At 33.5% G+C, this 13,484-nt stretch overlaps 1 protein-coding gene across 5 annotated transcripts; it reads left to right on the plus strand.

Annotated features, from left to right (window-relative positions):
* Positions 1–13,272, plus strand: LOC111288631 (putative leucine-rich repeat receptor-like serine/threonine-protein kinase At3g14840). 5 transcript variants are annotated; one of them, XM_089759351.1, is made up of 24 exons: positions 5–232; positions 338–512; positions 1,387–1,458; positions 1,567–1,635; positions 1,968–2,039; positions 2,150–2,221; positions 4,803–4,874; positions 4,989–5,063; positions 5,180–5,248; positions 5,349–5,420; positions 5,518–5,589; positions 6,076–6,147; positions 6,566–6,631; positions 6,919–6,972; positions 7,090–7,125; positions 7,237–7,280; positions 7,629–8,011; positions 8,172–8,370; positions 8,489–8,635; positions 11,146–11,264; positions 11,383–11,593; positions 11,745–11,982; positions 12,202–12,352; positions 12,550–12,703. In XM_089759351.1, exons 1-24 carry the CDS (start codon positions 139–141, stop codon positions 12,565–12,567), a joined length of 2,652 nt encoding a protein of 883 aa, XP_089615477.1. In that variant the 5' UTR covers positions 5–138; the 3' UTR covers positions 12,568–12,703. The 5 variants fall into 5 exon arrangements, with proteins under 5 accessions (XP_089615479.1, XP_089615477.1, XP_089615478.1 ...); XM_089759352.1 differs by having other exon boundaries at positions 8–232; positions 12,568–13,272; XM_089759355.1 differs by lacking the exon at positions 8,489–8,635 and adding an exon at positions 10,802–10,948 and having other exon boundaries at positions 14–232; positions 12,568–13,272.
* The last annotated feature ends 212 nt before the right edge of the window (positions 13,273–13,484 follow it).

The following is a 13,484-nucleotide window of genomic DNA, read 5'->3' on the forward strand; positions in this document are numbered from 1 at the left end:
GCATTGACTAGTATTGTCTTAAAAAGTGTTTATTTCCTATACATAATCCAGCTTTCTTCATCTTTTCCTTGTTCCTTTTTATCTGCTATAATCAAGCAAGAAGCTGGTGAATTCCTCTTCAACGTACGACAGTCCAAGATGTTGTTTCCTCGACTTGTTTTTGCTTCAATATTCATTGCCTGTTGCATCACAACTTTTGCATTTGGAGCAGCTACTCTTCCCAATGATGAAGGTACATATTTAAGAAGACAGAACTTGGCTTCATTATTTTTGTTTTCATCCATTTGAATTTTTCTTTTTTTGGTTATTTATAACTGTGTTTACATTATGTGTACAGTGGAAGCTTTGAAAAGTATAAGCAAGAAGCTAGGGAAGAGAAATTGGAACTTTGATGTTGATCCATGCAGTCGAAAGCCTAGTTGGTTTGAGATAGAACACTCCAAATATTACGATAATAATGTTACCTGTGATTGCTCCTTCTCCAATAACACCATTTGCCATGTCGTTAACATGTAAGCATCTCTCTCTTAAATTAAAATTTTCTCAACGCACTTTATTATTATTCATACTGATCGCATATCCACTAACAGATTATACATATTTTGAATGATTTCATTTTTTAATTATTAGAGATTTAAACAAATCAAACATGAATAAATTTTGTTAAATTAGTAATATGGTAGATTTATTTTTAAGATTGTTCAGTATTTTTTGTACTGATCACAATCCATTCATGGATTATATATATAACATTCGAATCTCACATCGGGATGTTTTGAGAATATATTATGATATATATATATATATAGAAGCTTAAATCTAAATCTGTTAGACGTTTTTTGTGAGATAAAACAATAAAATTTTTAGGTTAAAGTAGATAATATTTCCTCGATTGGATGCGGGTTTATACAAATGGTATTAAAGTTGTCACTAAAATATTTGCGGGAATTAAGTGCTGCATGATGAGAGCCACCTCTAGAATTTCAATATCTGGTATAATCCCATGATTTGTATGTACTTTGTGTTGGGCTTGTCCAACATTTAGTATAATTCGATGGATCTGTGTAGAGATCTAAACCCAAATCTATGATGTCTCCAATATCTGGTGTAATCTTGTGATCTGTGTGTGCTTTATGTTGACCTTGCTTAACGTTTGTTGTGATTCAATGCATCTATGTGATGTGATTTGATGAATCTGTGTAGAAATTTAAATCCAAATTTGTGAGGTCACCATAATACATATACGTTGAACATGTACATGAATGAAGCATAAATACCACTATTTTTTCACCCCATCATTTTGTGCCACATCATATTTTTCCACCACTAAATGTTGAATTGAAGTAACTTAGGTAGCTAACCTTGGTTTTGTTTCTATTGAAACAGACTGCTCAAGTCACAAAATCTGTCAGGTATTCTCCCTGCAGAATTGGTCAGGCTCCCTTTCCTCAAAGAAATGTATGTGCCTTTCCAAACTTCTTTCATGATTAACCTCAATTAACTATATATAATAGTAAATTTACTTTCCTTATCATCACTAATCTAACTTTAACCCTTTTCTTACAGTGATCTCACTCGCAATTACCTTAGTGGCGAAATTCCTCCACAATGGGGTTCTATGCAACTGATCAACATGTATGCTTTCTATTACATATGTGCAGGCACAGCATCATGTATAATGAAAGTTAAAGGAATTCTATTAAATAAAAAATAGGGTCTATATAAATGTGTGGAGGATCAAACTTGCATATTCATATCCATTGAATATATTTGCGAAGATGTGTACTAAAATAATAATAATAATTGAAGCAATAGTTTAAGAACAGAGCATCGAAACATGGGTCACTATAATACTTAGTGTGCATAGTAGATTTTTAAAATACTTTTTAATTGTAGAATCCTTCATATGCAATATCCATGGAGTATATATATGGATCTTGGATGAATTAACATGAGTATTATTGCAGTAGCCTTCTTGGAAATCGTTTAACAGGTTTAATCCCAAAAGAGTTGGCAAACATAAGCACTCTGACCAGCTTGTGAGTTGTTTTCTAGTAATTTTTATAGTATTTCTCATTTTTATCAGAATTATATCGATATGTGTTCTGATATCTCTAGTGAATTAATTCTATTTATGATAAATTTGTAGAGTCCTTGAGGAAAATCGTCTTTCGGGAACTTTGCCTCCAGAGCTGGGGAATCTAGCAAGCATTGAAAGAATGTGAGACTCTTCCTTTTAAAATTCTTGCATAATTTCACTCATTATTGTTAGTATTTTTTTTTGATAAACGATAGAGTCCTTTCTTGTACGAACACCTACAATTGCTTAGTCATGCTTGGTAGTCAACCAACATAGGAGATATTTTTTCAAATGTGGTTTTATCTACAACAAATGTTTTACAAATATGGGTTAAATCTCTATTGGTAGATATAATATAAACAACAATAATTTTTGTTTTCGAGTCATTTAGTTAAGTTAATTTTCATTTGAGTTTATTGGTATTAAGATTAAGTTGATATATCAAAGTGTTGATACTTTTAAAATCAAATTAGATTTGAGTAGGGTTTGGCTTCCAACTTGTTAAGTGATATTTTTCAAATCAAGTATAATTAATCCAAGACTCTAATTTTAATGAAAATATTAATGATCAAATGCTATTTTATATATTTGTTGAGAAAAAAAAATCGTATCGTCTCAACCACGCAAACATCATATAATTATATAACAATCACAAAACCAAACTTCAAGTTTTGAACCATGTTTTATGAACTAGGTTTTAGGTACTTACATGAATCCTATGCAACATGAAACAAGTTGCGAAATTTAGAAGCAGTGCTAATTAAAGTAGCAGCCCTGACTAAGGTATTGCAATTGCAAAGCAACTAGCTAGCTAGTAATGTTGATGATGGTTTTTGGGAATTATACATCAATAAAAATAGTTATGAATGGTAATAATTTGAGAGAGAGTATCCACAGTACAAGACATTAATTGCATAATGGATGGAGTATAGGAATAACGAGCTTTAAGAATATAAGTATAACATTCCAATCTCATAGTAAAAAAATTTTGAGTATTTGTTATGATATATAAGTAAAGAGTTAAATTTAAATTTGTTGTAAGATAAAATTGTAAGATTTTTTAATTAAAACGAACAATATTTCTTAAATTAAATGTGTGTTTCTATAAATGGTATCAAAGAAATTATTAGTCAAACAAAAACTAAAGCTTACCTCGTAGGAGTTACTTCTAGTCACATCTAGAAACTTGTGAGAGTTAAGTATTACACGATAGGGAGCCACCTCTAAAAACCTAATATCTAATGTGATTCTATGATATTTGTGTTTTTGTGTTGGACTTACCAAATGTTTAGTGTGATTCAGTAGATTTGTATGCTTTGTGTTGAGTTTGATGAGAACGTTAAGCTTAGAATTTTAATGTTTAATGTGATTCTATGATTTATGTGTATTTTGTGTTAGGCTTGCTCAATGTTTGGTGTAATTCGATGGATCTATGTATTTTGTGTTGAGCTTTATTGGAACGTCAAGCTCTAATGAAAGAGTTTGTGATACTCTAATCTTACATCGAAAGATTTTGATAATTTGCTATAATATATAAATAAAAACTTAAACTCAAACTTATAAGGTATTTTTTATGAGATAAAATCATAAAATTTTTGAATTAAAGTAAATAATACCTTATAAGTTGAATGCAAATCTTCACAATAAGAGGCAAAAGAAAAAGCTTTTTTAGTTCCATCATTTGTTTTGCCATAGATAAAAATGTTAGTAACAAAAGAAAATGTTGGTTTTCTTTTCTGTTGCATGATTACATGTTTTGAGCAATGTTTGAATTAATCTTAATTCATCAACGTTTGTCTTTTTAAAATTAAAACAATTTTCTAGCTAGAAATTTCCTTTCCAAAAAAAAAAAAAGAAGAAGAAGAAGAAGAAAACAACAACAACAAATAATGAGGTTAATTTTTAGTACATAAGGAGTGAACAATCAAATATCTTATCATTTTCATGTAATTAATTAACGTAATCTAATCTCAAGCGTGGGAGGAAGGACAAACGTTTGAAAACCTGAAGCATCGGCTGTCAGAAACGGCTTCAAAAAAGATGCTTCAAATTGATTGGAGAAAGCCCGAACACCTAAAACGCTTACCTAATAAACATAAAAAGGTTTCATGCAATCGTATTTGTATGTGGTAGCATGAGATTTTGGACTACTTTGTGACATCTTCTCTTGCGTCTTACATTGTGATATACAAGTGTTAAAGATCAAAACTTTTATCTTTATGAGAATTCACAAGAAGAAAAAAAAAACATATCACTTATAATAATTATATTACAATTACCTAATTAAATTGTAGAGTTAGGGTTGGGTTTATCAAAATATTATCTGAAATCCACTTTTATAAATGGTGGACCTCACATAATTCTTGATTGTAATTGGATAATTATAGTATTGTAGTTGAAATACTTCCTTAAAAATGTAAATGAACTATTTAAATTATAACCTAGCTAGGTTCAAATTCATATATAGCTTTGCCCTGCTTTCATTTTTAGAGGAAAAAAATTAGCATGAATATGATTTTATATATGTCTTATATTTTAAAACAAAACTAAGGAAAAATTAAAGCAAAAGGGAGAGATGATATATACATAAATAAAGTTTATAAAACAACTTAAATCTCAAAATTCCTATTAGGGCATTATAGATATAATATAATATAATATTCCTCTTGATTTTCTCTTTTATTTATTGGTTCATGACGCATTGTTGTTGCTTGTGTTGCAGGCATCTTAGTTCGAACAATTTTAGTGGAGAATTGCCTGAAACATTTGCTAGGCTCACTACATTAACGGAATTGTAAGATAATAATGTTCTTCTTATGTTAAATATCAAAATATTCTTTTATAGTTTTATATGTCAGATCGATTATTATATATTGTGTTAGTTGTGATTATTTTGTTTTCTCAACAGTCGTATTGATGACAACAACTTCACAGGAAACATTCCCAACTTCATCTTCCAGAATTGGAAGAAACTTGAGAAACTGTGAGAGCATTAATTAATATTTGTGACACATTTTGATGGGTAATGTTGATTTCGTCATTAGAAATATGAATTGTGCTTTTTCAATCATTTAACAAACCCAACTTTTGTAATGATAGATACATTCAGGCTAGTGGTTTGAGTGGGCCAATTCCAGCCATTGTTGCTTTGCAAAATTTAACTGACTTGTAAGCATGGATCTTTTAAATTTCATAGATTTCAGCATATGACTCAGGGATATTGTGGTTGTATCCTAATGTTTATGATTTGTTGAAATTCTTTTTACAGGAGAATTAGTGACTTGAATGGAGCTGAAGCATCTTTTCCGCGACTTAGTAATTTGCCTAAATTGAAAAGACTGTGAGTAAAACTCCACCTGTAAAGTGCAGATTAATTCAAGTTCTGTGATTTTTCTTTTTGGAAACTTAAATGGTAGATTCTTTTGATTGTACTACAGGATATTGAGGAGTTGCAATCTCACCGGACCGCTGCCTGATTTTCTTGGGGAATTGACAACAGTAAAGATCTTGTGAGTATATACTTGTTTCTCCTTAATACAAGAAAACTCTTTCAATTTCAAGATAGTGATGTTCTTTTATTGGAAAATTTTATGTTGTGATGACATGTGAATTGTGTAAGGATCATATTTGGACAAATCATTTTGACTACCTATATGCAACACAATCAATGCTGCTAGTAGCGTATTGAAAAAGTTACTTGCTCATGGCTTAAATTTAATTCTTTTGCTGCCATAGTTTTTCCTGAAAGATCAAGATCAGAGCAGTAGCCTGCAATTTCCTGCAAGCATATTTGCGTGTGCATTTGAAAGGGCATCAAAAAGTTCATATAGTTTTAAATTTTAACTTGTCGTAGGATGTTATCATGTATTTTAGCAGTTCCCTTTTACTTTTTCCCCTACGCAGTTGTGAATTTTTATGCATTTTTGTTATGCTTTTTTTTTCCTTTTCTTTTCTCTACCTTGATTATTCAAGTAATTGAGAAAATTTTCTTGCAGAGATCTCAGCTTTAACGGACTCAGTGGAAAAATTCCAGACACACCTTCTTCCCTTAATAATTTGGATCAATTGTAAGGACATGTTTTTTGGTGTAAACATTCCTTTCCTTCTTTTTTTTGGTACAGTGGACTTAAGGGGATATGCCCTTGATTTTGCGGTAGCTGGGGTTAGATCCCCAGCCTGCAGGAGTTCTTTCAACTTCCATCCCTAAAGGCCGTAGGTGAACCTTAAGTTTTCTTTACCAAAGGGCAACCACCATTTTTGAGTGGCGGACAAAGCTTATGCTGATACAATGAATATAGTTATCTAATTATCAACAAAGCTTTCATCACTCTAAAAACATGTCGGTCACGCTATATTGATCTTCTTTGTCAGAGGACGGATGACTTCTTTCCTTATCTTCAGATTTTTCATCACAACTGATAAATCTTCCTGATAAGCTATTAACTTTACATCTAATTGCAGTAACTTTATTATTTCTTTGATCAGGTTTTTAACTGGAAACATGTTTACTGGACCAATACCTCGATGGATACTGGAAACAAAAAATAACATGTAAGATTCTCTTGCAAATGTTCAATGACATTGTATGCTCAAGAAGCTTGATCATAACACTTTTTAAATTAACCAAAATGAAGTATGATACTTCGATTTACAAGCGAAAACCTGTAAAAGTAATTGCTATAGCATAAAGTTTAATTTTTATAATCCTGCTTTACCTGTGGCTATGGTCTCAAAAAAATTTTGATTGCGTGAAGGGAATGAGATATCAGCTAATTCTACAATTGCAGTTGCAATTGGATCAAAGAGAAAGTAATATTACTAAACCATTCTATGTGCAGGGATCTTTCATATAACAACTTCACAGACAGAGTACAATGTCAACAAAGTGGCTTGTAAGAATGTTCTCGTCTAAGTTTGTTCCTTTTTTCTATATGTGTGTTTCTTTGTTTTTGTTGTGAGTGGATCTTTGATATATAATAGCTATGGTTTTTATAAATCATTGTCTGTAGGAATTTGTTTGCAAGCACTTCAAGGATCAATAACTCGTAAGTTTTCAAACACAATGATTAAATTTTCATTATCTTTTGAGTGACTGCCATTTTGCTGGTATAATGCTTGACCTTTTTCTGGGACTCGTATTTTTTTTATTTTACCAGAGGAACTGTTTCATGTTTGGGAAGCCCTCAATGTCCAGCAAAACGTATGTAGAAACTTCATATACTTCTTAACCATAAGCTCTCATAATCATAATAGCTTGGTACTGCTTTTCGTATTTTAATATCCCACAGAACTTCTAAACAATATTATGTACTTCTCATATTTTCTCCATAATGCATCAGCTTATATATACTGCATACTTTAGAGCATTCTCTCTTTTTCTTTTAAAAATCACTGATCTTCTGCAATTGTTCTAACCTATGTTGCTATCCCAAGTACTTGACTCTTTTGAGATTGAAAATTACTGTCCATTTTTCTTCTTTCTATGTGACCATTTCACTCAGTGTGTTTTCCTCCAATAGTTATTGAACTGCTGTTCCTTGTACCTCAGTTTTGCGCTTTCTTTATATAAACTGTGGAGGGAGAGAAGAAAAAGTTAATGGTAACACTTATGAAGCTGATACTGATAAAGTTGGGCCTTCTACATTTCTCCTAAGTGCTACAAATTATTGGGCAATTAGCAGCACTGGTATTTTCTTGGATGATAATTCAAAAGACGACTTTGTTATCGACCTTCCGAACATTACACAACTTTCTAAGAATGATCGTCAACTATACACAACTGCACGCCTTTCACCTAACTCTTTGACTTACTATGCATTCTGTCTGAAGAATGGAACATACAATGTGAGCCTTCATTTTGCGGAGATACAGTTCACTGATGATGAGTCATTTAGCAGCTTAGGGAGGCGGATATTTGATGTTTACATTCAGGTATTTTAATGTACTTCTTCTTTCCAAGTTCTGATGTTAGAGCAGCTTGCAGCATTCCCATTATGATTATGATGTTTACATAATCATAATAGTTCTTTCGAACAAAGTTCCAACATGTTTCGGGATGGAAAGTTCATTTAAATGGAGTAGATAATTGCAGGGAAAGCGGGAGCTGAAGGATTTCAATATTAAGGATGAAGCGGGTGGGATTGGCAAACCAATTTTAAAAAACTTTACGGTATTTGTGACTGATGGTACTTTAAATATTCGTTTGCAATGGGCTGGAAAAGGCTCTACTTCTATTCCCCAGAGAGGAGTTTACGGTCCTCTTATATCAGCAATATCAATTTTTGATCCTCGTAGGTGTTCGAAACCCCGCATGTTAATGGCTTTTTTACTTATGCTGAAACATACATACTCAACCAACAATGTCATCTAATCTTAGTTAATAAATTTTATATAATTTTCTTCGACCAGATTATAAACCTCCAATTGAAAACCGTGGTGGTATCTCTGCAAGCGTGGTGGTTGGAATTGTGGCTGGAGCAACATTTGCTACCTTCCTGATTATGGGTATTCTGTGGTGGAATGGCTGTTTAAGACAGAAGAATACATTGGAACGAGGTATTTATAAAGAAATCAATACATTCTGCTACATTCGAATTTCATAAATTTGTGGACAATAGGTATCAATATGGAAAATAATAGGATACAATGAATATAGTTATCTAATTATCAACAAAGCTTTCATCACTCTAAAAACATGTCGGTCACGCTATATTGATCTTCTCTGTCAGAGGACGGATGACTTCTTTCCTTATCTTCAGATTTTTCATCACAACTGATAAATCTTCCTGATAAGCTATTAACTTTACATCTAATTGCAGTAACTTTATGATTTCTTTGATCAGGTTTTTAACTGGAAACATGTTTACTGGACCAATACCTCCATGGATACTAGAAACGAACGGAGAAATGTAAGTTTCTCTTCCAAATGTTCAATGACATTGTATGCTCGAGGAGCTTGACCATAACACTTTTTCAATTAATCAAAAAGAAGTTTAATTTTTATAATCCTGCTTTACCTGTGGCTATCGCCTCAAAACAAATTTGATTGCGTGAAGGGCAAGAGATATCAGCTAATTCTACAATTGCAATTGCAATTGGATCGAAGAGAAAGTAATATTACTGAATCATTCTATGCGTAGGGATCTTTCATATAACAACTTCGCAAACATAATACAAAGCTGTCAACAAAGTGGCGTGTAAGAATGTTGTCCTTTAAGTTTGTTTTTTTGTTTGTCTGTTTGCCTTTTTTTTTTTTTTGCGTTCCTGTGTTTTTCTTTGTGAGTGGATCTTTGATATATAATAGCTATGGTTTTTATAACATGTCATTGTCTGTAGGAATTTGTTTGCAAGCAGTTCAAGGATCAATAACCTGTAAGTTTTCGAACACAGTGATTAAACTTTCATTATCTTTAGAGTAACTGCCATTTTGCTGGTATAATGCTTGACCATTTTCTGGGACTTGTATTATTTTTTTTTTTTAACCAGAGGAACTGTTTCATGTTTGGGATGCCCTCGTTGTCCAGAAGAACGTATGTAGAAACTTTATATCCTTCTTAACCATCGGTTCTCATAATCATAAAAGCTTGGTAATGCTTTTCCTATTTTAATATCCCACAGTACTTCTAAACAATGTTAAGCGCTTCTTATATTTTCTCCATAATGCATCAGCATTTATATACTGTATACTTCAGAATACTCTCTTTTTCTTTTAAAAATCACTGACCTTCTGCAATTGCTCTAACCTATGTTGCTATGCCAATTATTTGACTCATTTGAGATTGAAATAACTATCCATTTTTCTTCTATGTGACCATTTCACTCAGTTTGTGTTTTCCTCCAATAGTTGTTGAACTGCTTTTCCTTGTACCTCAGCTTTGCACTCTTTTTATATAAACTGTGGAGGGAGAGAAGTAAAGGTTAATGGTAGCACTTATGAAGCTGATATTGATAGAGCTGGGCATTCTACATTTTTCCGAAGTGCTACAAATTATTGGGCAACGAGCACCACTGGTGTTTTCTTGGATGATAATCGTGACAAGGACGACTTAGTTTTGGTCCTTTCGAACAATACACAACTTTCTAAGAATGATCGTCAACTATACACAACTGCACGCCTTTCACCTAGCTCTTTGACTTACTATGCATTCTGTCTGAAGAATCGAATATACAATGTAGGCCTCCATTTTGCAGAGATACAGTTCACTGATGATAAGTCATTTAGCAGCTTAGGGAGGCGGATATTTGATGTTTACATTCAGGTACTTTAATATACTTGTTACCAAGTTCTGATGTTATGACAACTTGCAGCATTCCCATTATGATTATGATATTTACATAATCATAATAGTCCTTTCGAACATTTTCCCGAATGGAAAGTTCAGTTAAATGGAGTAGATAATTGCAGGGAAAGCGGGAGCTGAAGGATTTCAACATTAAGGATGAAGCGGGTGGGGTTTGCAAACCAATTTTAAAAAACTTTACGGTATTTGTGACTGATGGTACTTTAAAAATTCGTTTGCAATGGGCTGGAAAAGGCTCTACTTCTATTCCCCAGAGAGGAGTTTACGGTCCTCTTATATCAGCAATATCAATTTTTGATCCTCGTAGGTGTTCGAAACCCCGCATGTTAATGGCTTTGTTACTTATGCTGAAACGTACATACTCAACCAACAATGTCATCTAATCTTAGTTAATAAATTTTATATAATTTTCTTCGACCAGATTATAAACCTCCAAGTGAAAAAGGTGGTGGTATCTCTGCAAGCGTGGTGGTTGGAATTGTGGCTGGAGCAACATTTGCTACCTTCCTGATTATGGGTATTCTGTGGTGGAATGGCTGTTTAAGACAGAAGAGTACATTGGAACGAGGTATTTATAAAGAAATCAATACATTCTGCTACATTCGAATTTCATAAATTTGTGGACAATAGGTATCAATATGGAAAATAATAGGGTACATAGTCAGTATCCATTACACCATTTAGGCCTGTCTCTAGACAACAAGAAATGCAGATATTTAGATGCTAATCATAAATGCTTCTCATTTAGCTTAGCTTCTTCTGCAGATCTTAAAGGTATAGAGTTGCAGACCAGTTCCTTTACCTTGAGGCAAATTAAAGCTGCCACAAACAACTTTGATGCTACTAATAAGATTGGTGAAGGTGGTTTTGGTCCTGTTTACAAGGTATCATGTGCAACACACTCGTTCCTCTGATTACTTGCACTCTGACCATCCTTACCGCAGCACTTCCCCAGGTACTTTTGTTGTTAATTGAACCAGGTAATATGCTTTTCAAATGCAGGGCATTCTGGCAGATGGCACAGAAATCGCTGTTAAGCAGCTATCTGCTAAATCAAGGCAAGGAAACCGTGAGTTTGTGACTGAAATTGGCATGATTTCGGCTCTACAACATCCTCATCTAGTAAAGTTGTATGGATGTTGCATCGAAGGAAATCAATTGCTGCTTATATATGAGTACCTGGAAAACAACAGCCTTGCACGTGCATTGTTTGGTAGATCTCGTCTATATGGTTTACTTTAACTTCCTAGGCATGGCGTGCGACACATACACACACCCAAACACATGTGAATGCTTGTCCTTAATAATATATCAAGAGAAGAATGCTAGTTTGTCTGAGCTTCTGTTTATTTGGTTATCAAAAGGCCCAGAAGAATTTCAATTGAAATTAGACTGGCCAACAAGACGGAATATCTGCATTGGCATAGCAAGAGGTTTAGCTTATCTCCATGAAGAATCAAGGTTGAAGGTTGTCCATAGGGACATTAAGGCTACCAATGTGTTGCTCGATAAGAATCTAAACCCCAAAATATCTCATTTTGGTTTGGCCAAGCTTGATGAAGAGGATAATACCCACATCAGCACCCGAATTGCTGGAACTTAGTAAGTCTATCCAGATTGATTGTCAATCTCTTTCTTTTCTTCATTTGCATGCCTTTTTTTTTTCCTCAAATTTCAATGGTTGAATGATAAAAAATTTCCCAGGAGATGTATACAATATTGAAGCAGAGTTAAGAAAGAATTTTCAGTTTCACCCTGACTCCTGACACACAAAAAAAAAAAAAAAATGCTGTATTTAATTAGTCTTCTTTAACTTCGCAGTGGCTATATGGCCCCTGAATATGCAATGCATGGTCATTTAAGTGACAAAGCAGATGTATATAGTTTTGGGATCGTGGCTCTTGAAATTGTTAGTGGCAGGTGCAACACTAAAGACCGGTGGAAAGAAGAATCTTTCTATCTCCTTGATTGGGTAACTAAGCTCTCATTCTTTCATTCCTTGCTCATCCATGTTGATATGCTAGTAGAACAAAAGGATTGAGTTCCTGAACATACTGTGCTGCATAGTCCTTAAATGAGGGAATGCTTACTCTTCTGAGGTTGCAGTTCACTAGATATATTGATGTTTCATTCCTATATCATGGTAAATGGAGCTCAAGCATTTGTCAGTTTAATTTGTGTTTATAGGCTCATATTCTGAAGCAGAAAGGGAGCTTGTTGGATTTAGTCGATCCAAGGATAGGCTCGGATTTCAACATAGAAGAGGTGATGGTGATGATCGATGTGGCTCTTCTATGCACTAATCCTACCGCAGCAGCTAGGCCTTCTATGTCTTCTGTGGTAAGCGTGCTTGAAGGCACGGCTGCTGTCGTAGAGTTGATTACAGATTCAAGTGTTTCTACTAAAGAATTGAATCCGGAGGCAATGAAGAAGTTTTATCAGCAAATCGAAGAAAACGATGAAGAAAACAGCCAGACAAAGAGTATGTTAGGAGATGGGCCATGGGCTAATTCTTCTACGTCTGCTTCTGATCTCTATCCAGTCAATTTCACTTCTGGTTATTGGCAGAATAGAGATTCCACAAATTAAGAAAATTGTCATGATTAGCAGTCAGAATACTTCATAACTAGGAATGGTACTACAAATATTTTTCTTGTGTGATGTGAATACTTTGAAGGTCCATTTGCAAAAATCGTTTAGTGTGATGATAAATGATAATTTGTTCTTGGTTATGTTTCAAATTCAGAAAGGGTAGTGAGATAAGACAGCAACAGTATGAGTAGAATGAGGATTGCTATAAGCTATAGCACATAGTTAGCAGCTGGTCTCGACCAGTTCTGGGGATTATGGTTGTTAATTTTGGCATACCATGGATTCTTTTCTTTTTTTCTATTTTCGTTTAACTTCTTGATGCAATATGTTAAAGAATTCTATAGCAGTTTTCTGCCAATTGGGACAAAGAAAAAGAGAAGTCTTGGAACATTTGTTAACTCTAGGGGAATATCCTCCATATAAAACACCAAAAATTCTTGTCTTCCACAGGGGTTTCATTTTGTAACAAGGTCTCAACCTATAAAGAAAAGTCTTATGACTCTTTTTGAAGT

This window comes from Durio zibethinus, chromosome 4 (assembly GCF_047325235.1).
Source record: "Durio zibethinus cultivar Kanyao isolate XHJ-2024 chromosome 4, ASM4732523v1, whole genome shotgun sequence".
NCBI classification, from domain to species: Eukaryota; Viridiplantae; Streptophyta; class Magnoliopsida; order Malvales; family Malvaceae; genus Durio; species Durio zibethinus.

What these genes read in the sequence shown, in the direction of transcription:
- LOC111288631 (XM_089759354.1), top strand. Translation starts at nt 139, where the DNA reads ATGTTGTTTCCTCGACTTGTTTTTGCTTCAATATTCATTGCCTGTTGC. An exon ending in TCTATGCAACTGATCAACAT is followed by an intron (nt 1,636 to 1,967) that starts GTATGCTTTCTA and finishes GTATTATTGCAG; the next exon opens with TAGCCTTCTTGGAAATCGTT. An exon ending in CTCACTACATTAACGGAATT is followed by an intron (nt 4,875 to 4,988) that starts GTAAGATAATAA and finishes TTTTCTCAACAG; the next exon opens with TCGTATTGATGACAACAACT.